Source organism: Rhinopithecus roxellana, chromosome 20, assembly GCF_007565055.1.
Source record: "Rhinopithecus roxellana isolate Shanxi Qingling chromosome 20, ASM756505v1, whole genome shotgun sequence".
Classification (NCBI taxonomy): domain Eukaryota; kingdom Metazoa; phylum Chordata; class Mammalia; order Primates; family Cercopithecidae; genus Rhinopithecus; species Rhinopithecus roxellana.
In genome coordinates, this window is record NC_044568.1 from 61,846,990 (window position 1) to 61,874,903 (window position 27,914).

The following is a 27,914-nucleotide window of genomic DNA, read 5'->3' on the forward strand; positions in this document are numbered from 1 at the left end:
GCTGAAGTATTTACATGTTTTTAACAAACTTTTTAGTTTAAAATACTTTTAAGTTACAGAAAAGTTGCAAGAATATTACATAGAGTTCCCATAACGCCCTTTGCCCAGTCCCCTCTCCTATTAACACTTTACAGGTGCCGGGTATGGTGGCTTACGCCTGTAATCCCAGCACTTTGGGAGGCTGAGGCGGGTGGATCACCTGAGGTCAGGAGCTCGAGACCAGCCTGACCAACATGGAGAAACCCCATCTCTACTGAAAATACAAAATTAGCCAGGTGTGGTGGCAGGCGCCTGTAACCCCAGCTACTCAGGAGGTTGATGCAGGAGAATCACTTGAATCTCGGAGGCAGAGGTTGCAGTGAGCCGAGATTGCGCTAATGCACTCCAGCCTGGGCAACAAGAGTGAAACTTTGTCTCAAAAAAACAACACCTTACAGGCATATGATACATTTGTCACAACTAATGAATCACTATTGATATATTATTATTATTGTTATCAACTAAGGCCCATGTTTTATTTGGATCTCCTTAGTTTTTACTAAATGTCCTTTTTGTATTCCAGGATTCCATGAATGTTACATCATGTTCATTTCATGTTGTTTAGTCATGTGAATCATGTTACATTTAGTCATCATGTCTCCTTAGACTCCTTTTGGTTATGACCATTTCAGGCTTTCCTTGTTTTTTGACAACCTTAACATTTCTGAGAATGGCTGGTCAGGTATTGTGTAGAAGGTTCTATACTTCAGGTAGGTCTAATGTTTTCCCAGAGGTTTTTGAGAGCACGAACACAGAGGTAAAATGCCATTTTCATTGCATCAAATCAAGGGTACATACCATCAATATAATTTATCACTGACATTAGCTTTGATCACCTAGATGAGGTGGTGTTCATCAGATTTCTCCACTGTAAAGTCCCCATAATATACAGTTTGGAAGTTGTTATACACATCTTACACTTCAGAGGTAGAGAATTATGCTCTACTTCCTTGAATGGGGAAAATCTACATAAATTGTTGGGAATTCTGCTGAACAGGAATCAGTAAGCATTTCGTTCCACTTCATTGGGTGATGACAAGCATGACTTTGAGGCAAAAGCTTAAGTGCTCACATTAAAGAAGTAACCCCACAGGACAGACGTGGCATGCAGGAAGCGGTGAAACAGTAATAAGGGAAGGCCAAAGGAAACGTGTTATTGACTTCGGCAAAACTACAGGCTACTGGCAATGCCACACACACTTCTGAGCAGCCTTATCAGATGCATCTCAGAACTTTCCATTCTGAGAACAAAAGCAGAAAGCTTTTATCCATCAGCTCTCATCCTCTTTGGCACAGCTAGCCTCACAGGCATGCACTGCTCCTCATCCCTCACCACTAGAGTGAGTCCAGTGGACTCCCAGGGGAAGACCATCCATCAGCATCAGGGAAGCCATAGGACAAGAAGCTACAGGGAAGTGATACTGCCCTAGATGAGACCCTATCACACCTGTAGAAAGCTGGACTTGGTCACTGCAATACTGGCTGAGAGAGAGAGGGTGAAGAGGATGTAAGTGTCATACAAAAATTGTCCATATCACAGCACTGGTCACAACAGCAAAGACATGTTATCAACCCAGGTACCCATCAATGATGGAATGAACAAAGAAAATGTGGTATATATACATCATGGAATACCATAAAAACACACACACACACACACACACACACACACACACACAGCAAAACCATTTCCTTTGCAGCAACATGGATACAGCTAGAAACTGTTATCCTAAGAGAATTAATGCAGAAATAGAAAACCTAATACCATGAGTTATCTTATAAGTGGGAGCTAAAACATTGGGAGCATATGGACCTAAAGTTGGGAACAAAAGACCCTGAGGAATACAAGACGGGCGAGGCAGTGACAGAGCAGGGGCTGAAAACTACCTATGGATATCATGCTCTCCACCTGGGTGACGAATTCAGTCATACCCAAAACCTCAGCATTATGCAATATACCTTTGTAACAAACCTGCACATGTACCCCTGATTTTAAGATAAAAGTTGGAAGAAAGGACAGGTCCAATACACAACTACACATCTTAATTTTAACCATCTCTAAGAGTGAATGAACTTTTTTGGTTTTCAACTGCTAGCTTTTCCCATCTCTTAGCAAGATCGGTCTGTCCCCTGCTGGAGAAGAGGCTCAGGACACACATAAATTGGCATCAGGCAAGAAAGCCAGGAGTCCTGGGCTTCTGATATCTCTGTGATTGCGCCACGTACCACACTTTCAGAGCACATGTACATTCCAGCTGAGGGGAAGCATTCCCATTCTGAGGCTGAGTCTGAGGCCCTTCACACATGTATGCTAATATTTTGTTTAGAGTATTTTGCATTTATATTCATGAGACACGGTGGCTTTTAATTTTCCTTTCTTGTTTATCCTTGACAGTGTTTGGTATCAAGGTTATGCTGGCCTCCTCGAATGAGTTAGGGAGTATTTTGACTTTTTTTCTGTTCTCCGGGAGAGAATGTATAAGATTACAGTCCTATCTTCCTTAAATGTGTTTGGAAGAAGTCATATTTGAAGGCATGTTCACTTGTTTTCTTTGTTGAAACACTTTTAATGATAAATTTCTCTTGTAGGAAAAGAAATATTTTAATTTTCTTTTGTTATTTCTTGAGTGCAGTTTCGTAGGCTGTGGTTTTGAAACATTTTTTCAATTCATTGAAATTCTCAAAATTAGCAGAAAGTTTGTTAAAGTATCCTTATATTTTTGTCTTATTGATTGTATTACATGCTTGTTTTCCATTTTATTAATTAATGCACTTTGGGTTTTTTCCTTCCTTTTGCTTACTTTTGGCTTAATCTGTTGTTCTTTTTGTAGTTTTTTGGGATGAACGCATGGATAAATCATTCATATTTAACCTTTTTCTTCGGTAATATTTGTAATTAAGGCCATCAATTACGGTCTGATCTGCATCTCAAAATTTTGATTTGCAGCATTTTGTTATCATTGAGTTAAAATGTTTCCTAATTTCCATTGAGATTTCTTTTGGAGGAATGTATTAAATTCCAGGCGTTTCTGGCTTTTTAAGTATTCTTTAATTAATGAGTTCTAGCTCAATTCCACTATAGTTAGGGCACTTACTCTGTATGATTTCAATCCTTTGAGATATATTGAAACAATTTATGGTCTAGCATAAATTCAGGTAAATATTCTAAACATACTTAATAAGAAAGTGTATTCTGCAGTTGGAGATATATACATTACACACAGTATATAAACATACATTACATATTTTTTGTTCAAATCTTTTGTATTTTCATTTTTTGCCTACTTGTTCATTAAGCTACAGAATGATATACATTAACAATAGTTTTGTATTTCTATATGTACTGTCTACTTCTATTATTTCTGTCCCTTTTTCTTTATATATTTTTAAAACTCTGTTACTTGGTGCAGAAAATGTCAGGCTCACTATGTGATATTTCCTTTTTGAGGGGATCTTTGTCCCTGAAGGCTGGCTGTCGGTTTCTCTCAGATATGTCAAGTAGTTGGTTTACTAGTTTCTGGAAATGTAGCTAACTACTATGGGCTGAATGTTTGTGTCCCAACAAAACTCATAAGCTGAAGCCCTAATCACCAGTGTGATGGTATTTGGAGAGGAAGCCTTTGGGAGGTAAAAAGGTTTACATTGTCACAAGGGTGGGGCACTCATGATATGATTAATGCTCTTGTAAGAAGAGGAAACAGAGAGAGAGATCTCTTTCCATAAGTATGTACCATGAAAGGTCACGTAAGCATAAATTGAGGAGACGGCTGTCAGTAAGCCAGCAAAAGGGCCCTAACAAGATATCAAATCTGCTGTCAGCTGTATGATATAGCAGCTAACTTTTCTAAAGTAATTATTCATATAGCCAGACACCATGCTAGACTCCACCTATACCTTGAGGTAAGGCAAAGTCCTAGGTAAAATGTATCCCTCAGAGTTTCTTGAGAGATTAAGCTGCGCCTGAGATTTCTGAAATTATTTGGTTTCTTCTTCCTTAAACTGCTTCCCCTGGGCTCTCACAGTTTTCTCCTGGCAGCTATGCCCTCATAAATCACTTGTACCTCAGACATTGCTCCAGGTGTGCTTCTAGGATAGCCCAACGAAAGACACGCTTGATTACTTAACTCATTGTTTATTCATTGCACCTACATGTAAAATTTTCCTACTCAGCACTCTGAAAAATCAGATGGCTACTAAAAGAAATGTTCATGTATTAGCGATGTTTAATTTTCTGAATATATTTTAATCGACCAAATGTGAGCCACTGTATCAATTTCAGTTGGATCACATTTATATTTTGAATTCCTGTATTTTATGAAAGCTGAAGACATCTCCTAAGGCAGGAGCATCCTGTGTCATCTTGTTTGAGGAAAACTTAGAAGGATAACCTGCCTTAAGGTACTCCCCTTACCTTCTTATTGAAGGGCTACTAATTTCTCTTGCTCACATGCTTTAAAGATTTCTAAGACTGAGAAAGAGAAGACAGCTACATTGCCAATAGAATATTACATATAAAAAGAGTATGTTGTCATAGAATTTAGAGATCCTCAAATTCAATCCTCTACCAAGGGGGAAAAAAGAGAGGTAATGTCATTTCCTCAAAGCCATTCACACTTTAGTATTATTATCTAGTTTTCCTGATTTCAGAACTATACATTACTTAGGATTAGCTACTTGGCGTACTCCCATGGATGATACCATCAGATTGATTTAGAGCTGAAGACTGTGGGCCATAGAGCAGACAAGGACGATAAAGAGTAAGACGGAAAAAGCACCAAGATGCTGGCAGGGAGATCAGAGAAGTGGCAGCAAACTCTCCACTGCTTTAACAAATAGACAATATCAGCATGTTTAGAAATAAATGCGTAAAACTTCACTTATTTTTATTTCACTTTCTCAAGGCTGGTATACAAAATATAATCTATTAGCACAAGTGATACATCACTGATCATAAAATTAATCTGGAATTGTATTTTCCAACCTTTATCAAAATGTTAATGTTTCAGTAAGTTCTTTTTAAACTTCACAAACTATATCCAGACTGCTAAGAAAAAAAAAAAAGTAAAAATATTTTAAATAAAACCATCATGTCGCCCTAATTCACAGACTTTGACTAAGGATATATCAGAATGTTTTAGCTTTACTTCAATCTAATAACAAACATTAAGAAAACTCATTGTTTGACTCTGTTTTGCTTTATAATTAATCAGGAATACTGCCAGACATAGTGGCTCAGGCCTGTAACCCCAGCACTTTGGGAGGCCGAGGCAGGCAGATCACTTCAGGTCAGGAGTTCAAAACCAGCCTTGCCAACATGGAGAAACCCCGTCTCTACTAATAATACAAAAAGAAATTACCTGGGTCTAGTGGTGCATGCCTATACATCCAGCTACTCAGGAGACCGAGGCACAAGACTCGCTTGAACCCACAAGACAGAGGTTGCAGTGAGCTGGGATTGTGCCACTGCACTCTAGCCTGGGTGACAAAGTGAGACTGTATCTTAAAAAAAAAAAAAGTGGGGCGGGGGGGATAAATTGGCTCCTCCCAGCATAGTTCTGTGGAGGTCAGAATTCCCTGAGATTACCTTTATATAATGAGTACATATAGTTTGCTAAAATGGGGTTAACTGGCAGGACACACTTTGAAACTGGTTAATGTTTGCACAGCACTGTGTTTTTGTAATGTATGTGGTCCCGTCACGGTGCCAACATCATTTTCAGAAAGACAGTACCATCTCACTGTTATCCCTGTTCTTCCCATAGGAAATTAAAGTTTAGTGGCGAAATATCTCACCAATCCTTAAGGGAGTAAAATGTGGTAGGGATTAAGACCCAAGAATACTGAATTAATTCCAGATAAGTCTAACGCCAAAGAAGTCGCTCCTCACCTAAAATTTTATGATCTGCAGGAAAGAATACAAAAGAGAAGGAGAGGGGAAGAGCCGAAGTCCAAGTGTGTCTGGGAAGCAAGTTCTGTGACTGTTAGGGGTGACTATTCAGAGTTTGAGTCAGATTAGCACCCCCAACACAATGTTAAGAGCTGTACCCCTGTGAATTTAAGACAGGGCCCAAATCCAGAAAAAATTAGGGCACGAGACAGAAATATCAGGCAGTGCTAATAAATCACACCACAGCCAGGATCAGCAGGAAGGCAGGGGACCCTTGCAGTTCAAGTAATTTTTCAGTTGCCAAAGACATACTCTCAGCACATCAGATTCTGAATATCATGAGTTGGTCTAGAAGCAAATAAATTGCTGGCATGTTCTGTTCTCTGACAAACTCCACAAGTACAGGGCATCTCCAGTGCAACAAACTCAGTCAGTGAAGTTCACCCGCTCCAGCCTGGTCATGGGACCTCTCAGGCAAATGTCAAACTCACACCAATTGTGCCAGCCAGGTCTCCCTTTCCCTAGGCTTGAGATTTTTCAATCCTGTACAAAGGTTATCTCTTATTCTTTTTTCATATAGAAAGTATTGGTTATTAAATATATTAACACTATGATTTTAAAAGTTTAATTATTATCAAGGTTTTATTCATTTATTTATTTATTTATTTTTTGAGATGGAGTCTCGCTCTGTTGCCCAGGCTGGAGTGCAGTGGTGTGATCTCAGCTCACTGCAACCTCCGCCTCCCAGGTTCACGCCATTCTCCTGCCTCAGCCTCCCGAGTAGCTGTGACTACAGGCACCTGCCACCACATCCGGCTATTTTTTTTGTATTTTTAGTAGAGACGGGGTTTCACTGTGTTAGCCAGGATGGTCTCAATCTCCTGAACTCATGATCTGCCCGCCTTGGCCTCCCAAAGTGCTGGGATTACAGGCGTGAGCCACTGCACCTGGCCTATAAACGTTTTTTTTATATAATATGTTTAACACTGGGAAATATCTACCTCAAGAAAAAGCACCTACTACTTTTTATCTTTAGGGATCTATCCTCTTAAGCACTGACATGCAGCATGCATAGCTTGGAAGATTTATTGAAGCATAATAGTTGTTTGCAAAGCAGCACAACAATTTAGGGCAGTCAAAATTGCCAAACAATGCTATATGGAGCATTATAATTATTCTTAGTAGAGATCCATCCATGAATGGGAGTCATCTCTGTCAATTAACCAAGTAAGTTAATTCCGCTATAGATAAATGTTTGATTTTAATATCAAATTCTATAGGTATTGGGAAGACATTGCTTAACAAGCATTTAGAATAGAAGGGTGCAGTTGTGGTTTAAAAAAGAGAAAATGGAAAAATAAAGACAAATATCCAATTTTTAACATCAGGAAATATTATGATAGACAAATATCCAATTTTTTAACATCAGAAAACATTTTTTTTTTGTAAATAATCTGTTTTTTTTTTTTTTTATTATACTTTAAGTTCTAGGGTACATGTGCATAACGTGCAGGTTTGTTACATATGTATATTTAGAAAACATTCTTATCTTACAGAATAGGTGAGAGGAAACTCACAGTATTTGTCAGCTTATGGAATCCATCTTTTATATAAAGAGGTGTACATATAAATGTTCTACTCATACATATAAATATATTATTTTTGCTTTGACCAATCATTTTATTTACTATTATTTTTCCTGTACACAAATATATCAATTTGCAATCACTCATTTCCAAGGTTGTCCAAGTATATTAAAATAAAGACTTACATTTGGATTATAACACTACTAAAAGATGTGGATTCTTCATATTCTGGATTCTAAATGTACTAAGGACACATTTAGACTATCAACTGGGATACTAGAACCTACTTGAACTCCACATTGACAACACTAAGAGTCAATGTATACTTAACTTAAATTGCCCTTTAAAATTTAAGCTATACTGAAACTCCAACAATGAAAATACTATACAGCTATCTTTCCTGGATAACCTTATCGCTATTCCTGGATTCCTGCTGGATGGTTGATTGGATTCAAGAGTCACATGACTAATCTCTTTAGCAAAATTTGTCTAACCCATCCTTGATGTTCTCTTCAGAGGATGCGAAATTTCCCATCTTCTGCAATATGAATAGGCCAAGAATTTTCCAAACCATCAAGTCTGATTGCCTTTTTTGCTTATCAGTTTCTTTCTCAATGTGTATTTCCCTCACACATTTTGCTATAAGCTTAAGGAGAAACAAAGGCATACCTTTTCTATTTTGCTTAGAAAGCTCCTCAGGTAATAGTTTTTTTTTTTGTTTGTTTGTTTTGTTTTTGGTTTTTTGTTTGTTTGTTTGTTTGTTTTTTGAGATGGAGTCTCGCTCTGTCGCCCAGACTGGAGTGCAGTGGCTGGATCTCGGCTCACTGCAAATTCCGCCTCCCGGGTTTACGCCATTCTCCTGCCTCAGCCTCTCGAGTAGCTGGGACTACAGGCGCCCGCCACCTCACCCGGCTAGTTTTTTGTATTTTTTAGTAGAGACGGGGTTTCACCTTGTTAGCCAGGATGGTCTCGATCTCCTGACCTCGTGATCTGCCCGTCTCGGCCTCCCAAAGTGCCGGGATTACAGGCTTGAGCCACCGCCAGCTCCTCAGGTAATTATCTAAGTTCCTGGTTTATAAGCTCTAATCTCTACCCAACACTAGAACACAATTCAACCAAATTTTCTACCACTCTATAACCAGGATTGCTTTCCCTCCTGCGTCCAATAACATGACCCTCTTTTCTTTCTGAACCCTTGCCAGATACACTTTAAACCTTTGTATTTACACCAACCGTCGTTTCAAGGCAATCTAAGTTTTTTTCTATCATGTGCCTCAAAATTCTTCCAACCTTTGCTCATTACTCAATTCCAAAGCCACTTTCCTATTTTAAGGTATTTATTCCAGTGGCACTAAACATCTAGTACCAAACTCTGTATTTGTTTTCAAGGGCTGCAGTAACAAAGTGCTACAAACAGGGCATCTTAAAAGAATGTAAGTTTATTCTCTCAAAGTTCTGGAAACTAGAGGTCTCAAATCAAGATGGCTGCAGGCAGGGCCGTACTCCCTCTGTGGGCTTAGAGAAGAATCTCTCTTTGTCTCTTTCTAACTTCTGATGGTTGCTGGCGCTCCTTCGCATTTCTTGGTTTGCAGATGTATCACTTCAACCTCTGCTTCCATCTTCGCCTAGTCTATTCTGTCTTATCTGTCTCTGTGTCTCTCCAAATCTCACACTCCTTATAAGGACACCAGTCATTGGATTTAGCCCCCCACCCCTTAATCCAGTATGGCCTCATCTTAACTTGACGATATCTGATAAGACCCTACGTCCAAATAAGGTCACCTTCATTGGTATTTGCGTTAGGATTTAAATCTTTTATGAGGACACAATGCAACCCGTAACAGCACACATGTGGCGAAATTAAATTAGCATACTTCAAATGGAAAGTATGTTTAATGGTAATCCTCCCCTCTCCTCCCCTCCCTCTCTCTCTTTTGAGACACAGTCTCACTCTGTCACCCTGGAGTACAATAGCACAATCTTGGCTCACTGTAACGTCCACCGCCTGGGTTCAAGCAATTCTTGTGCCTCAACCTCTTGGGTAGCTATGACCACGGGTGTATACCACCATGCCTGGCTAACTTTTTTGTATTTGTAGTAGAGATGGAGTTTTGCCATGTTGCCCAGGCTGATCTCAAACTCCTGAACTTAAGTGATCCTCCTGCCTCAGACTTTCAAAGTGCTGGAATTACAGGTCTGAGCCACGGCACTCAGCAATGGTAGCCTTTTTGACCTCCTTCCCTCATTACTAGGGCCCTACTCATTTTCACAGTGTTATATCCTTGACACTTCTTATCCCGCAGATGGAAAATAAGTGAGTAAATTTCTCAATTTTTTGTTCTATTCTTTAGCTCTAAGTTTTCATAATTTTGTAGGAAATAGGTCATTCTGTGTATCTAAGATACTAGGACCTTTATTCGCTGATTTAGTTTATTTACATATGACTGTAGACTTGGCTGAACGCTTTTTCCTAGCCTGACTGAAGTACTATGAGAAATGTTTCAATACTAGAAATAAAATATAGCCTTTAATAAATCACTGAAAATCTGATGTTCCTTTGTGAAAACTTCATGTAATTAATAGGGAAAAAAAGAAAAACTAAATAAAAAAGAAAAATGTAATCAAGCAGGTTGACAACCAGCAAAAGATAATTAAAATGATCCTGTTTTGTGTCTCGGTTTCATTAACATGTAAATGAGATTCATGAAGTTTGATATTGTGTTTTACCAAGAGCCATAGAAATGAATTAAGAATGAAAATGAGTCCCACTGATGGAGACTCCTGATGATTATATAAATTAATGAAAAATATGATTTGATCTAATTAATAACATACATTTTTGTGATGTATTGAACCACAACAAAGGAAATCAAGATAAACAGGTAAATTAAAACGTTGTGTTCCTTTCACTGGCCCACATTCTGTGAAGCTTTTATGACTCAGATGAAGTGGTGGTAAATGTCAAACTCTGCTTTTCTTTATAAAGAAGCACAGGATGGAGACCCTATTCTAGGATTAGCATTGCAATAACAGCATTCCTGCTGGCCGGTCCACAGGGACAAGGTCTGGAATGGCCATCAGAGAGGCTAGGAAAGTCCACTGATTGGTCAGGGATTCCGAATTTCAAAGAGGAAGAGACAGTCCTGTGTGACCAATAACTCTCACTGCAAGTCACTCAAAAGGAACAGGCTAGCATTATCCACTCAAATATATTCAAGCACCCCCCCAACTTCCTATTTGATAGAAGGATCTCAGTTCTCACTCTCCATTGACATCTTCACATTCAGAAGCACACACAAGTGGGTATCTCCAATAATATGAAATGAAATCTTTAAACTTAAGCTTAAAATCATGTTGAAGTGTTATGTCTGGATTGTAATGAGAACTATGTGTGATATATATCATGTATACCAGATGGCAAAATACACACACATACATACACATTTACCTATTTGTCATGTCCAATGTTCAGTGTGCCCAAGCATTAAGCACATACTAAGGATAACATCAAAGAGTAAAATGAGAAGTGACTGACTGATGTCGGCATGAGAGGAAGAGGATAATAAATGGAAGCAACACGGTTTTAATAATGCATGTTGTTGTTGCCCACTTTCTATGACTGTTAAAACGTTTTCTGTATTAGTACTGCCAAGCGTGATCACAGTGATCCTCTGTCTCTAAGTACACAATGTTTTTGAAATTCTGTCTTACTTCTACAGCAAGGTGCCATTTAATTATCTTTAGTTTCCTTTTAACATATTCAAGTGTCTCTGAGACAGGGTCTCACTCTGTCACCTAGGCGCTAGTTCAGTGGCACAATCATAGCTCACTGTAGTCTCCCAACTGCTGGGTTCAGTGATCCTCTTGCTTCAGCCATAGCTGGGACTACAGGCACACACCACAGGCGAATTTATTTTTTATTATTTTGTAGAGACAAGGTCTGGCCGTGTTGCCCAGGCTGGTCTCGAACTCCTCACTTCAAGTGACCTTCCCACCTCAGCCTCCTAAAGCGTTGGCATTATATGCATGAACCACCACACCTGGCTGAGTACTCCTAAAGGACCATGAAAATCTTATTATGTTCCTATTCTTCAACTGATAAGAAAATCAACTGCATTGGGAATCCAAAACACTGGGGGATTGTTATTTTTAAATAATTAGCATTTTTGAAAATTACTTAACTTGAAACTGAAGGCCAATTAAGTTTTCATCCCTAATGTGCCCATAAGGACTGTATATTATTGTAGAAAATATTTTGTAAGATATATAAAAAGCTCGTCAGATTGAAGGAACTCAACTCTTTGTAACATAGGATGTGTCTCTTTCACATTCCAGAACAGAAGCTAGATGTCATATACATCTCATGAGTTTTAACCTTTGCTTATTTAGACATTTACTTTTACAATATATCATTCATAATGATTTTATGCAAAGATAATGAAAAACTAGTGAGATTTTCTATGGGCCAGTCAGAGGAGAAAAGCAGACTCACCATCTCTTCTATTCAGCCTTGCAAATCCAGGACCATGACTGCTGGAGAGCTCGGAAGAACTGCTGAAGGATGCCTGAGGCAAGGCAGACACAAGAGGATCATCACAGTCATCTGCCAGGAGGAACAACGCCACATTAGGGTTAGTTCGTGCTGATGGCTTTCGTGGAATCAACAGACAAAACAACAAACAAGGAAAACAACAACATCAAAAACTAGGATCTAAGATCTCTCAAAATATGCCTACTACTTATAAGGGCTATTCTACTAGAAGTCCAATGAGTTCAGTGAGAAAAGAAAAAAGAACTTGAAGACAGGAGAATATGAAAATATTTTTAAAATCATAAAATTATATAATAAAATAATATCTTAAGGTAGAAGGGATTATACCTCATTATAAAAGATTCGCAAATTTAGCTGTATGAAAATGAAACACTTAAGGTTTCCAAAAGACACTGTAAAGAAATTAAAAAGAAAAATCACAAAATGCAGAAAGTACTTGAACAACCTATAACCTACTACACAATTAGTATTCCAAATAAAGGAAAATAAAATACAAAATAAAGTAAAACAAAAACCACCTTTAAATCATGACACACATTAACAAAAATAACACAAGGCACGATCAGACTTCACAGCACAGCCTGGTGTGGTGGCTCACACCTGTAGTCCCAGCACTTTGGGAGGCTGAGGCAGGGGGATTACTTGAGGTCAGGAGTTCAAGACAAGCCTGGCCAACATGGTGAAACCCCACCTCTACTAGAAATAAAAAATTAGCAGGGCGTGGTGGCACATGCCTGTAGTCTCAGCTGCTAGGGAGGCTGAGGCAGGAGAATCGCTTCAACCCAAGAGGCAGAGGTTGCAGTGAGCCAAGATCACACCACTGCACTCCAGCCTGGGTGACAGAGTAAGACTCTGTCTCAAAAAACAGACTTCACAGCACAGATCCTATATAAATTGATCCTCAAACTTATCAGCAAAAAGAGATGTAAACTGGGACTACAAAAGGATACTAATTTACGGACATTAGACCGGCAAAACGTAGGCCAAGAGAAGCTCTGACACATTGCTCGTGGGAGTATAAACTTGAGCAACCACTTTAATAAAAACCACTTTTCATTAGTTGTATATCTGAACTTTCCCATACCCTATGTTCCACCAGTTCCTTTAATATACGTAGGTCCTCCTATGATGAACCCTCCATCTCAAGGAGTTTTGTCTTTTTACCCAAAGGTGATATACAAATACTAGTAATTTTGTGTCCGTGAAAATAAAAAAGTACTCAGAGGAGCTTGCATTTGTGCACCAGGAGACATGTATGATTTCTAGCAACGTTGCTTATAATAGCAAAAAAAAAAAAAAAAAAAAAAAAAAAAATTGACAACCAGATATCCAATGGCCAAAGAACAAATAAAACATAGTGCTTTTCAAAACAGAATAATATACACCAGCAAAAGAAACAACACCACCAAACAGAATAGTTGAATCTTAGAAGCGACGTTTTTGAGGAAAACTATTAATAAAATAATATATAATATGTTGATCGTTTTGAAAATCTTAAAAAGCAAAGCTAAGTAATATTGTATGTTGTTTGGGGACATATATGAGTTTAAAAAACTACTTTTCCAAAAAGAAAGGGAAGTTACAAAACTCAGGATCTTGATTACCTTGAGGGAAAAGCGGAATCAGCATACATGTATACAGTTTTAGTGTGATGGAATGCTCTAATTTGGGGGTAGGTGGTGTCAGAGGTGTTAGAACCAGAGTGACTCCATCATGAGTGAGGGCCAGGGAAACGAGGCTGAGACTTGCTGGGCTGCATTCCCAGAAAGTTAGATATTCCTAGCCTCTAGATGCTTAGAGTTAAGGGAACATATTGATAACGTTTACTAAACAGACCCAGACTTAGGCGTGTCCTGATATCCCAGTATCTTGAGAACAAAAGCATTCCTAATTTTGCTTTAAAGATATTAATTGATTCTTGCAAAATATAGTAATTAAGAAAATTAATCCTTTATCACGAACCCTTGTAGCAGAGCTCATCTCCCTATGATCTTTTCTAATCCTGTATATACACACACACACACACACACACACACACACACACACGACACAAGTATTTGTACCAAGGGTGGACGCATTATTCCTCTTACTTTCAGGAATGCCCTACTCTGTCTATGGAGCTGCTGAACTTTCACCACTTTACTTTCTTAATAAACCTGCTTTTGCTTTGCATTGCTGACTCGCCCTGAATTCTTTCTTGCGCAAGATCCAAGAACCCTTTCTTGGGGTCTGGATTGGGACGACTTTGTGGTAATAGTGGCATAGTCACAGGCTTCTAATTATGTTTCATATGAAATATATAACATACACATGCACAAGCACATACATTTACATATGTATCAACATGTATTAATGTGTATACATATTTATCATCTATCTACCCTTTTATGTGTATCACATATATTGCTTCTAATATTAAAAGATAAAGCACAAAGAACGAGGGAAAGCATAAGAATAATCTCATGTGTATCATGAAATCCATACACGTTTAATTTATTCAGCCAATTCCTCATTCGATGTCATCTTTAAAGCATTTGCATTTTACACTCTTAAGTTGTTCCCATTTTTGCTCTAACCAGGAAAATATTTCTCTCCCATTTAGTTTTTAACATATACATTCTGTAATTTAAAATTATACAGGGTTACTGTCCCAAATGTTTTCATTGTGATTTAATTTAAATAAAATAAATCTAAAATTATCTAGATTCACCTGAAATTTTATTAAGTTTATTATACCTGAACCTAATTTGTTCTTGAATGCCTTTCCCAAGAACTTACCTGAGGTACCATTTTACTTTTCAAGATTGTCTCAATTTCATTCAAAGTCTACTTTTTCTTACTCTTACCTTAAATCCTTTCACCATTACAACAGACAGCTCCTGCATGTCTATTGACTAGCTTAAGTACTAACGCCAGCCAATCCAGTTGTAAATCAAGAACAAAGAGTGCAGACATAGACAAATATACAAGCCATGGAGGGGTGAAGGAAATTCTGATTATTGCCAATTACAGCAACAACAAAAATGTTTTAGTATGCTGTGGAAACTATGGCGTGTATGTTTACACACACAAGTGAGTGCATTCCATATATGGAAGGAGGGCTCATATGTGGGTGTGTGTTTACTAGAACTAGGAATTTTTAAAATCATTTGCAGCTTGCGGGTATAAATGTGGTGAAAAGGGTGTTTAATTGCAATTCACAATCAATTATGTAGATTCAGGTTGATGTTTTGGATGTAATGCCTCTCCGGTGCAATCACTCTAGGGAACATATATTTACTGTTCATTTGTTTTTTCCAACTATAAATTAAGAATCAATATTGTTCTACGTCTAGCTTTAAAAGAGCGGAATTAAAACAAAAGAAGGGGTACTTCTTCCATTTGTAGGGAGAAAGACATGTAATATGCAAAATGGAAGGGCACACAGGGGGCTTGTGATATTTGGTCAAGTTTTGGTTGTTGACCTTGGTGGTTACATGGCCTTATTATTCTTCACCGTGAGCATATACCTGCCCCTACAATCTGTTGTATGTTTATTTGACAATGATATATTGTAGTTATTCTCACAGAACTAATAATAACTAAGACACATTTTGAGAGCACTCTGTGCTAGGAAGTTATAATCCTGCCACACACAGTAACTAATCTTTACCCCTCCTTGTTGATATATTGATGTTATTCTCTTCCAGATGAGATCATTGAATACAGTTCTATTAATTTGCTCTTCTCATTGTGGTAGAACCATATCTGTAACACGAGTCAGGGGCCAGAATCCACCATGTAAGAATACCATGACTATAATTATTATTTCTTTAGGTTTGAAGTGTAGGAATTCCATCAGACACCATAATAGCATGAATAGATTCTCTCTCAAGGAGTGTGTACTCCAGTTCCAGGTTTGCCAGGCTATTTATTTCCCATTTGATCTTCAATAGTCTTGACAAGAGAGGAAGGGAACCTCAAAGAGTAATAATCAGCCTGGAGTAAACATGACATTTTTCTCTACATAATAAATTGGAATTCTGGATTAAGCATAAGTCTCCTAAGTCCAGAAAACCAGTTTTCTCTGACTGCACCAACAAAACACAGGATCTAGACCAGAAAAGCTAAGGACCACATTCCAATTCCAGAGGTTCTTAACCAGAGATAATTTTGCCCTCCTGCTCCCCACTTCCAGTAAACATTAGCAATATCTGAAGACAGCTTCGTCACCACAACTAAGAGAGCATACTTCTGGCATCTACTGGGTTGAGTCCAGGGGTGCTGTTAAACATTAGACAAAGCACAGGGTAGCCTTCTACCACAAAGAATGGCCTGGTCTCAAAATGTCAGTAAGTGCCAAGGTTGAGAAACACTATTCTACAATCTGGTAAAGCAACTCAGCAAACTAGTCTTCTCCTGGAGTGATCTCTCAGCTAGAACTTCCAATGATTATTAGCTCCAATTTTCAGCTAATTTTCAGATGCAAATAAAGATTATTCAGTGCACGTGGGTATACAGGCATTTAAGCAGGGGCTTTTCAAACCGGAAATAACATTTTAACTACTTCAGCCTAAAACATAATTGCATTTTTAAAAAATTAAGTGCTATATCAGATTGGCTTATCATCCTGGTCCCTTTACTGCTGAGCCACGGCAAGATTCTTGGTAAAAAGGGGTACAGGAGACCATGGAAGTCTCCATTCACTAGTGAAATTTAGTAATAGAGCAACCAAACATTTCATGGAAGGTCGTACGATTGAAAATGCAGCTGGGTACTTTCAGTTCATCATTGTTTTCTTCTGTTAGAGAAGAAATGAACATGCTTATCCAAAACTGTATTACATTTTATTTGACTTTTCTCAGTCATTTTAGAATTTCCACATTAACCTTGATATCAGTTGCAAACAGTGAAACTATAGCTTTAGTCTTTTCATTAAAAAATTTATATACACTAGTTACATCTACAATATGTTTTAATGAATTCTGTTAGAATATCTACATTAGAAAAAAGTATGCTGAGTCATTTTCATACACATACACCATATACACACAAATCTATGGCTTTCTGTTCAACATCTCAGAAAAGTCACTATTTACTCTACATGACAGAAAAACTTAACATTGTCATTAAAACATCGATGGTAAATTAGATCTCTGGCAGATTGTATATACAGAAAATCTCAATAGCCTCCTTCAATACAGCTTGCATCTTTATTGATGCAAGGTATACTGAAAATATTTTAATATAGCTCTATTAATGACAATTTTATTTTACAAAGGGCTTTAATGCATAATTCTCATAAGCAAATAAAAGCTGTTCAGTTTTTAATAAAAGTAATTCAATTTTCTTAACCTGTGTGTAATACTACCTGTACTAAGATAATAGGTATATATTATTAGGTGCTACATTCTCAGTGCTTTACATGCATTAACTCATTTGATCCTGACAAACGCCCAATATATTTGATATTATTAACTCTAGGGACACTTGAGGAAAAAAGAGCACAAGAATTAAATAATTAAATTAGGTAAATTAAACAATTTACCTAAGGACCCATGACTAACAGGCGGTAGAAAGTGTATTTAAACTCAGGCAATATGGTGCCGGATCTTCTATTCTGAGCCAATACTTTGTCGAAACAAGTACTGGCGACCTAAAATACACTTGTCAAAAAAAAAAAATTATATATATATATATATATATATATGGTTGATTTTCAGTAGTAGCTTAGTTGCCACTGAGTAGTCATCTTCTCGGTTATTTGGAAGACATGCCAAAATTAGTTGCATGCCTGCTAATGAATCATATGTCCCATAAAAATATGCATTGGAGAATACACTAGAAAAGACAGAATAGGTAGCAAACATAGTTTAAATCATCAAAACTCCTCACACACCAGAGGTAGGGGTGAGACCTTTTATCAGGAAGCTTTGGAAAGATCGCAGTCTCGTTCCTATCAGAAAACATTTATTTAGACCTACTCCAAATAAGTCCATTGATAGATTCAGGATTAAGGAATGGCCTCCCCTTCAAAAAATCTATTTTCTTGAACAAAACATTTTATTCCAATCTATATTAACATTTCCATCTAGTTAAAATTGGAAATCATCAACATATTTAAGAAAGTTTGGAATTATGTTTGTATGTATCAAAAATTATTATTTATAAGTCAAGATTTCCAGAGATTTTGACAATGATATTGTTCCCTAACCATAAACCCAGTCTGGGCTACTGCTACAAATTTCAGGTTCGTTTCAGGATTCCAGGTGGAGTCTTGTCTCCTCGCCCTGGCATGACACACAACCCAGTACCTGATGTACCTCTGTTTCCTGCCCAATGAGAGACTGAATACACAAATGAGAAATGGCCAGTCTACATGCAAAAAAACAGAACCTGTAGCAACCAGTCCAGGAAACCAACCTACTATCTACAGGAACGAAGCCAGACTTCTGTCTGAAGCAACCAGTCCAAGAAGCCAAATAATAACTCCTATAGCAATTGGCCCCTGTATTAGTTCGTTTTCATGCTGCTGATAAACACATACCTGAGACGGGGAAGGAAAAGAGGTTTGACTGAACTTACAGTTCCCCATGGCCGAGGAAGCCTCAGAATCACGGCGGCAGCAAGAGAAAATGAGGAAGAAGCAAAAGTGGAAACCGCCGATAAACCCATCAGATCTCATGAGACTTACTCACTATCACGAGAATAGCACGGGAAAGACCAGCCCTCGTGATTCAATTACCTCCACCTGGGTCCCTCCCACAACACGAGGGAATTCTGGGAAACACAATTCAAGTTGAGATTTGAATGGGGACACAGCCAAACCATATCAGCTCCAAATAGCCAGGACTTAATAATTTAAGCTTCCCTCATTTTTGCCCTTGATTCCAATTTAGAACTGGCTGAATATGTTTAGGAGATAGTCAGAAACTTCTGCTAAGTACAGAGAAAGCCAAATGTATACCATTAACTGATCCCATAGGATGCCCCACTTCTGGCCAGTCTGCCTACAGCTTCACCTAGCCAAGGCCTCCAGCCAGGGCATACCTGAGCCTGTCCCTTTACTCCACTGTAAAGCTTTCCTCTCCTCTGCCTGCTTTTGAGTCTCTGCCAAACTCAAATGGTGGTGGCCAACCACCTTGCTGCAGCAAACCCTAAATAAACAGCCTCTGCTTGATTTCCTTTGGGTGGGCATCATTTATCACCATACCATGGAGCTCTCCCCAGCTCTGCCATCTCATCCGCACAGCTGCAGCTGTATAGTCTACCCTCAGCACCAAAAAAGAGCCACCAAAGTCAATTTTAAGCACCCAGAAGACACAAGTATGTTTAAAAAGCAGAATCAGCCACCTGGTATAAAGTATTATAGGCCAGGTGTGATCGCTCATGCTTTTAATCCCAGCACTTTCAAGGCCAAGGTGGGAAGATCCTTGAGGCCAAGAGTTCAAGATCAGCCTAAGCATGATGTCAAGACCCATCTCTAAAGAAAAAATAAAAATAGCCTGGCATCCTAGCTACTCAGGCGGCTGAGGCAGGAGGATCTCTTAAGTCCAGGAGTTTGAGGCTGCCCTGAGCTATGATCACACCACTGCATGCCAGCCTGGACAATATAGCAAGACTCCATCTCTAAAATAAAATTAAAAATAAAAATAAAATTATATGGATCAGCTCCAGGTTGCAGGGTTGTCACATCTCTGTAGTGTGCTTCTTCAGTGATTCATCCTAATTGCCTGGCAGCATCACCTCAGGGAGATTTAAAATTTCCCTTGATTGTGTCCCACAGCCAGAACCATGCTGGTTTGGAAACCACTGAAATAGAGTTGCAAATTAATTTCTATCCAGTGGAGAGTGTTGTTCCTTTCAAAATGTCTTTACGCTTTCCATACTGTTTTACGGGACTGGGAAGGAACACAGTCCGAAGGACTGAAGGAACTTTTGCGGTGTCACACCACAGCCCTTTCTCCCTGTGTAGTAGCCATGGTGCCTGACGGTGTGTGGAGGAAGCTGCTGCACCATCACATTCTGATGAGAAAAAGAATAAGTTTAGGGAAAACTGACAATACACCTAGGATTGAATAAAATATAATTTTTCTAAGCATAGGTGACAACATATGAGCCAATCCTGGCATCTCGCCTCCTCTCATCATTACCTAAAATGATATTTCAACTCAATTAAATGCCATGAGTGTAGACTACTATGCAATTCTTTAGCTTCTTTAAGTATTAATTTGACATTGACATGAAAATTAACATTTACTTGTGAATCCTGGTTTTAAATATTTGAAATAACACAAACATGAGCTTCTAATTCTGTCAGTCGTTGGCTTAAATCTAAAAAAAAAAAAAAAAAAAAAAATTGCTGCAATTTAAAACAAGTCACTATTTATCAGTATGTTTTCCCAGAGCTAAACTAAAGACAGGGATAATTTTCTAGTTATCAAGTAATTCATTTAGACAGCAGACTATAAATTTCTATGCATTTTCTCCTATAGGAGCCATGAGTAGATTATATATATAATTGTTAATTATCTGTGATGTTATTGAGCTAAGCTTTCATTTGGAGGCAAACACTGGCTTACATGCTCCAAGTTATAGCCTGAGTTCGAATAGCTTTTCCAATTAATCTTCACAATTAATGGATTAATGAGAAGGCAGTTAACTTTTAACGACAGCACAGCCAGGGGCTGATTGATTTTAGAGGTTTAATAGCAACTATTTTAAGTCCAGATATTAGGACAAAGAGACCAATCAAAGGTAAAGGGGTAGAAGAAATAATAATTTTTTAGAAAGTAAAGAGAGCATCAGAGATCTAGAAATCTGCACACATTACAGACTTTTATTGACAGATAATTTGGCCTTATGTGACACCATGTCACAAAATTTGATATCAGGAATAGTGAAAAGAATATCTTCATGGGGTAAGCATTTCTGGAGTTTGGTATATATACATGCATTTAAAATAGATAGTCAGGAGAATTAGAGGATCAAAAGTTATTTTAAAAAATATATCCAAAGATGCTGAAACAGATTTCCACTTTTCCCACAATGATAATACCAATTTAGTCTCCATTTCATCACACACACCTCAGCTAGGTTTGCTGATTTACTAAGTGAACAAACTGTAGTTGTTGCGTATTTGTATTGTTGCTTTGATTAATGCGGTCAAACAGTATTTTCCATATGTTGTTATTCATTCTCAATACCTGCAAATTGTCTGTCATTATCCTCTGTTTTCCCACTTAGAAACATAATTTAAATTAATTACAGTATTATACACATTGTTGGCCAAACATATTTGTTTCAGATGCTTCTTCTGTTTTTATGTTCACTTTTAATTTTGCTCATGCTTTTTGTATTATTCAACAAAGTACTTTTGTTATTGTTAGGCTATGGCTGTGTGTTTAACCATGTACTGTAATCAAACATTTGTCTCTTTGTTAGTGATCTACTTAAGCACTGCGAAAACATGGGCTCTGGATTCAGAGAGGCCAGTCCTCAAATTCCTGCTCTGGTACCTCCCGAGGTCTGATACATACTGCTTCAACCTGATGTGCCTCTACCTGCAAAGTGCACGTAAAAAATATCCCCTTCACAACAGAACTGCGAGAACTTCATGTTATACCATACATAACATTTTAAAAGTACAGAGTAGGTATGCAAAATAATCCATCCCCTTTCTTCTTTTACTTCCCAATACCATTAAGCAAAGAAAAGTGTGTTATCAGAGATTTTTCATATGCCTGTCTTTAATGCACCACCTCGAAAATTAGTCAGTGTGAGAAACTGATTTAGAATTGTGGAAACAAAATCTTCATATCAAGTACCGGCCACTGGAGGTATGCGAATCATCTTGACTCCTGCCTGTAACATCTCACGTTCAAATCTTCTGACTTGAGCACCACTTAGATTTTTCACTGTATGCTTTCAACATTTTGCTTTCTATAACCAGTACAACTAAATATTCACAGTTTCAGAGTGTAGGGGCCCATCATGTCTTACTGCATTCACTTAGGAATTTTTTTTGTTTTCGTAGAGATTGGGGAGTCAGAAAAGGGCATATTTGACCCTGGACGTTAAGGGCCCACTGTTGATACACAGTGGAAAACAACAAGAAAGACAGATCTTCAGAAAAAGATCAAAACCAACTAACTGCTTCTAAATGAAAGTCTATAACCTTATTAAGAAGGATGGGTTCCAGGAGGCAGAGCTTGCAGTGAGCCGAGAACATGCCACTGCACTCCAGCCTGGGAGACAGAGTGAGACTCCATCTCAAAAAAGAAGGATAGGTTCAGCCATTGTGGAAAGCAGTTTAGATATTTCTCAAAGAACTTAAAACGGAGCTACTATTTGATCCAGCAATCTCATTACTGAGTATATATGCAAAGGATAATAGACCTTTACACCAAACAGACACATACACTCATATGTTTATCACCATACTGTTCACAATAGCAAAGACGTGGAATCAATCGAGGTACCCACCAATGGTGGACTAGATAAACTGTGATACATATACACCATGGAATACTACACAGCCATTAAAAAGGATAAAACCATGTCATTCACAGCAACATGGATAAATCTGGAAGCCATAACCTTAAGTAAATTAATGCAGGAAGAGAAAACCAATTATAATGTGTTCTCACTTATAAGTGGGAACTAAACATTGAGCACACATGGACATAAACATGGGAACAGTTGACACTGCAGACTACTTGAGTGGGAGAAGGGGAGGGGACCATGGGTTGAAAAACTACCTGTTGGGTGCTATGCTCACTACCTGGGTACAATATACTCATGTAGCAAACCTACACATATACCCCCGTATCTAAATAAAAGTTGAATTAAAGCAAAAAAAAAGAATGGTGGCTCTTGCCAGACTGCCAGGCTCTGGACACCCTGTTCCTTCCCCACTGCTAAGCCAAGTAAACCCACTTCCCATGGTCAGGTCAGTCCCTGTTCTCAGTAATAGTGCTAAATTAAGGATGAGGAAATTACAGCCTTAAATTCAAAAGCCTTAGGTAATTTCTTTATTAAAAATGGGCAATGAAAATAAATTACTTAGCAGTCAACTTAGAAAAAAACAATGAAATAAACGTCAGGAAAGCACAGGAAGGAATTAGTAAAAAAAAAAAATGCCAGTTAATCAGTTAGAAAACACAGTAACAACAAAATCAATGAATCTAAGATCTAGTTCTTCAAAACAAAAAAGACAACAAATTATAAACAAACAAACAAAAAAAAAAACCCACTACTTGTTTTTACGGAGAAAGTATAAGTATACAAAATGAGAATTAAACCAGGAAATTGTCATAGACATAGAGAAAATTGAAATAACTCTATGATCACTTTTCTCAAATACATGAAAATCAATCACAAATTTAGAGGAAAGCAATTTAGCAATTTCTTATAAAACTAAATGTGCAGTTTTCATATGACCCAGCAATTGCATTTAGGCATTTATTCCAGAAAAATAAAAACTTATGTTCACACAAAAACCCGTACACAAATGTTCATAGCAGTCCATCCTCACTTCAACAGGTGAGTGGTTACACAAACTACTACATACATATCACTAAATACTACTCAGCAATAAAAATGAACAGACTACTGATACACAATATAACTTGGATGAATCCCCAAGAAATGAGGTTGAGTAAAAAAGTCTATCTTAAAGGTTACAAACTGTATGATTTTAGGGATTAAGATATGGACATCCTCGGGGGACCACATTTCTGCTTGCCACTGTTGCCAAAATGTAATTGCAGAACCAAACAATTTTTTTTCAGATTTTGTGCCTCAAAATATTGCCCACTGATGGGTCAAAAGCAGTTTTCAAGGCGGATGTTGTAACACACATATATTGCTTTAGTGACGAGATCTCATATTTTGAGTGCGCCATTTAACAATGGAGTCCACATACATAATTTTATTTTGAGGTAGATAAAACTGGATCCCTCCCAAAGTCACTTGGAGTATTAACCCAATCCTCCCTTCAATGCACAAAGCTGAGAAATGTTCTTCCCTCCTTTTTCAGCCCTTAGCGATGCTCCAGGCTCAGCCATAGTGCCCCCTTTCCTCTGATACCAGTTGAGAGCCCTCAATCCTCCCATCCTACCGGGAAATTCTTCCTTAACTTAAACAGGCTTCTATTATGGCACTTCTGTGGTGGTCTGGGTCTCTACTTGCTGAGATGAAAGTGACTGGAAGATCAATATCAGGTTACCTGTCACCTTGCACTGAAGCAAGAATATTGTGTAGCATAGTGATTACAAGTGTAGCTCTTGAAACCATCCTCTGTAGGTTCAAGCTCTGCCTCTGCCAAGTACTACATGATCTTAGGCATTTCATTTAAATTGCCTTTCCTATCTCTAAATGGGGATAATGATGGTACATACTAAACAAAACAAGGACTTCTGAGAATGAAATGAGTCAACAGATAAAGAATACTTGGTACTTGGTGTATAAAAAGCACTATGTAAGTGTTCACGATTGCTGCTTTAAGTGTTCATTATAAATTCCAAAGTTGAAGCTGAATAAAAGTTAACTGAATAAAAGTTAACTAGATTTCTCTTATAAAATCTTATAAGAATTACTCCTTAAGAAGGAGAAAGAGAGAGATCGGTATTCAACATTCCTAACCACACGATTATCCTTCCCTCTACAAAAAAGGGGGACTTTACTGAATTACCTAAAAAGAAAGTAAAATTGCCCTTATGATGCATTGTTTTCTCATTATGAAATAATTTTTAATGTTCCAAAAGCCCATAGTTTTCTTCACATCTCTTGAGCTTCAGAGTTGTTTGTTTCATTTTCTCCAGAAAAGCAGAATTTTAAACTGCACATGATGCAGAAATCAAACAGCCACAATTTATTAAGAAAGATAGAAAGGAATTCAGAGAACATGGGCATCTCTTTATTTGGACACTTTTGATGATATAGTTAGAAATTCGCACCGTGCCAACTAAACCACATGTCCATGAAGGTACAGCAACAATGTCCTCCTAAGTATGTGCTGCTTCCATTACCGATCTTTTCAACCTGAAATTGCCATGGTTTCGACTCTGATTCCTGGAGGGAAAATTGAGTAAGCCTCAATTCAGTTCTTATTCTAGTCATATTAGATGATATTTCAACATCACTGAACAAATGCTCCATTTTATTACTAAATTATTTTAAGAGTTGTTATTTGTATTTCAAAGTATCACACTTAAAGATGAATGCTGAAATGTTTCCTAGTGATAAGGAATTTTCCTGCAGATAAATGCATTTTAATAGGGGAGTCCATAAAGCTAGTTGAATAAATAGCTGTTTCTCACTAAGGGAAAAAAAAATCAAGTCAACTAGAAACAATAAGCTTCTCTGAGCAATAACATGAGATTAGATGGAGAATATTTCCATTTCATTAGCTAAGATCATTGTGTTTGATTTCATAATCAAGCAAGGAAGAAGCTTGGCTGGTCTCAGAGGTTCATTTCCACTGTTTTAGAAGCTTGGCTAAAAGCTGGCAGAGTAGGTGTGCATTAGCTCAATGCAGAAGAACGGATATCTGTTCTGAGCTCTGGAATCTTTCCGTTTCCAACAAGACTACACCCCCTACAAGAGACCCATCACTATTACAGGACACTCAAATGTTCCCAGCTCTTGATCTCCCTAAACACATGCAGCATCGTGGCATAGAGCCCTCCCTTCTAGAGAGATAGTCAGGTGTATGAGCCCCTCAGTGGACAAAATTCTAAAATTTTCATTTAAATTGCCTTTCCTATCTCTAAATGGGGATAATGATGGTACATACTAAACAAAACAGGGACTTCTGAGAATGAAACGAGTCAACAGATAAAGAATACTTGGTACTTGGTGTATAAAAGTCTCCAAGATTTCAGCCCCCTGTATAGGCCTAGTATAATCCCCTCCCCGCGAGTGCAGGCAGAATTTGTGAATATGATGGGATATCAGCCCTGTGCTTATGTTATGTAGTAAAACTAATCTTGCAGATGTAATTAATTAATTGAGGTCCTTAATTTAGTTACCTAAAAGGGGTATTATCCTGAGTGGGCTGACCTAATCAGGGGAGACCTTCAAAAGGTCTAAAGGTCAGAGACACAAAAAGTCAAAGAGATAAGAAGCATGGGTGAAATTTATCTTACAGGCCTGGAAGGAGAAAATCACCATGTTGTAGAAAGGGTCACCTGTCAGGAAACGGTGGGCAGCCTCTAGGCTCCAAGGATGGTCCTTGATTGACAGCAAGCCCATAAATGGAGTTTCAGCTCCAAGGAAATTCTGCTAATTAACGTGAGCTTGGAGAGAACCCCAAGCCTTAGATGAGATCATAGGATGGATCCTTCATATTTCTAGGTCCTTCAGCTCTTTTCAAATCTATTGTGAAGTGAGGGGTTAATTTTATCAGATCTGCTTGCCCTGCTTGCTTTTCGTCACTTTTTGTTTTTGGTTTTATGTTTTTCCTTTTTCTATGAAGCTGAAGGCCATGGCAGCTGAAGGCCTCACCACCAAAGCTGAAATTTTATCTTCTCTGTCTACTTTATAGATGGATATCATTCCTAGGTCACCATGGTAGTTCCTAGGTCACCATGTTACTTCAGTTGTTTCTCAGAAACTTGGGCCAGCTGCTATTCAGTTCAAACCAGTGGAGACCACTGGCCTTTCAACTGGGCCTGTACAAGTGCCCGAGAAGTGGCTTTTTGATGTCAGAGAGCCAAAACTCCACCCACAGAACATGCTAACGCCACCATTTTCTGTATATATGTCCTATGAAATGCCATGAACTCTGACTATTCCTGTGCACAAAAAACCTGTCACTTCATTTTTCCCCACTGCTAATAATCACCTTCCCCATGCCTTAGATCATGCCACTTCCTTAACCCATAAACATCCCTAAGCTTCATCTTCAGGGAGGCGGATTTGAGAGCTGTTCTCCCACCTCCTCAATTGGAGACCTTGCCAATAAATCTTCTCTCTTTTGCAAAACCTTTATCACAGTGATTGATTTACTGCATGCAAGCAGAACAGACCTTGACCAGGCCAGTAACGATTGTAACCCTCCCAAAGTCCTGATAACATTTCTTCATTACTAAACCAAGCACTGGTAATTCATGTACTTCCAGGTCTTTCAGTACACATGAGTTCATATATTGTTTGCAAATACCACTATATTAATTGTTAATATTATCTTAGATATTATGTACTATGCCTTGAATTACATCATAAATTATTTTAAAATTATTTTAAAATAGAAAACAGTTGTTTCAATTCAATTCATTTGCATATCCCACCATGAACCACTTTTGGCCTCAAACACAATTTTTAAAAATTTGAATTTTTGTTTTTGGATTTTAGAACTCAAAATCATTAGTTGAAAATAACCCTTGGAGCTATTAATATGATGATGGTATTACAAGTAGCCACCATTTGTCATTTTGTTTTTCAAGACAGCTGTTTAAAAATTGATCATCCCCATCGTAAAACACAAAGATCAACAGTCTCATTCAAAAACGCTCTTTTTGTGTGTGTTAATTTTGTATACACTACTCTTACCCACAATTTCCTGGAATTATGAAGACTATGGTATAGTTTTTCTTTGTTTTCATGTCTGTAAGTTATTATTTCCATGTTAGTTCCTATAAAATACTGTTGAACTGACCAAGTATGTACTTGTTCATCACCTAGGCACTCTTTTATAAAAGATGCCCCTTCCTTGACATCCAGGTACTTCCCTGACATATGTTATAGTGTCTAATGTACTGCAAATTGATTTCACGTTTATCAATGAAGACATGAATAAATAAATTGATGCTTGCCAATGTGCCAATGTTTTAACTGGAGCCCTCTAGAGAAAAATGTTATGTGTATT

At 37.9% G+C, this 27,914-nt stretch overlaps 1 protein-coding gene across 7 annotated transcripts in view; it reads right to left on the minus strand.

Annotated features, from left to right (window-relative positions):
* CNTNAP4 (contactin associated protein like 4) overlaps positions 1-27,914 on the minus strand; it is a 294,017-nt gene that overhangs the window by 243,933 nt on the left and 22,170 nt on the right. For 6 of the 7 annotated variants that reach the window (XM_030924953.1, XM_030924955.1, XM_030924956.1 and 3 more), the window contains exon 2: positions 12,005-12,115. In XM_030924953.1, coding sequence (XP_030780813.1) covers positions 12,005-12,115 — 111 coding nt within the window. Of the gene's footprint in view, positions 1-12,004; positions 12,116-18,628; positions 18,678-27,914 lie in introns of those variants that run through there. The other variant, XM_030924957.1, reaches the window with a different exon arrangement.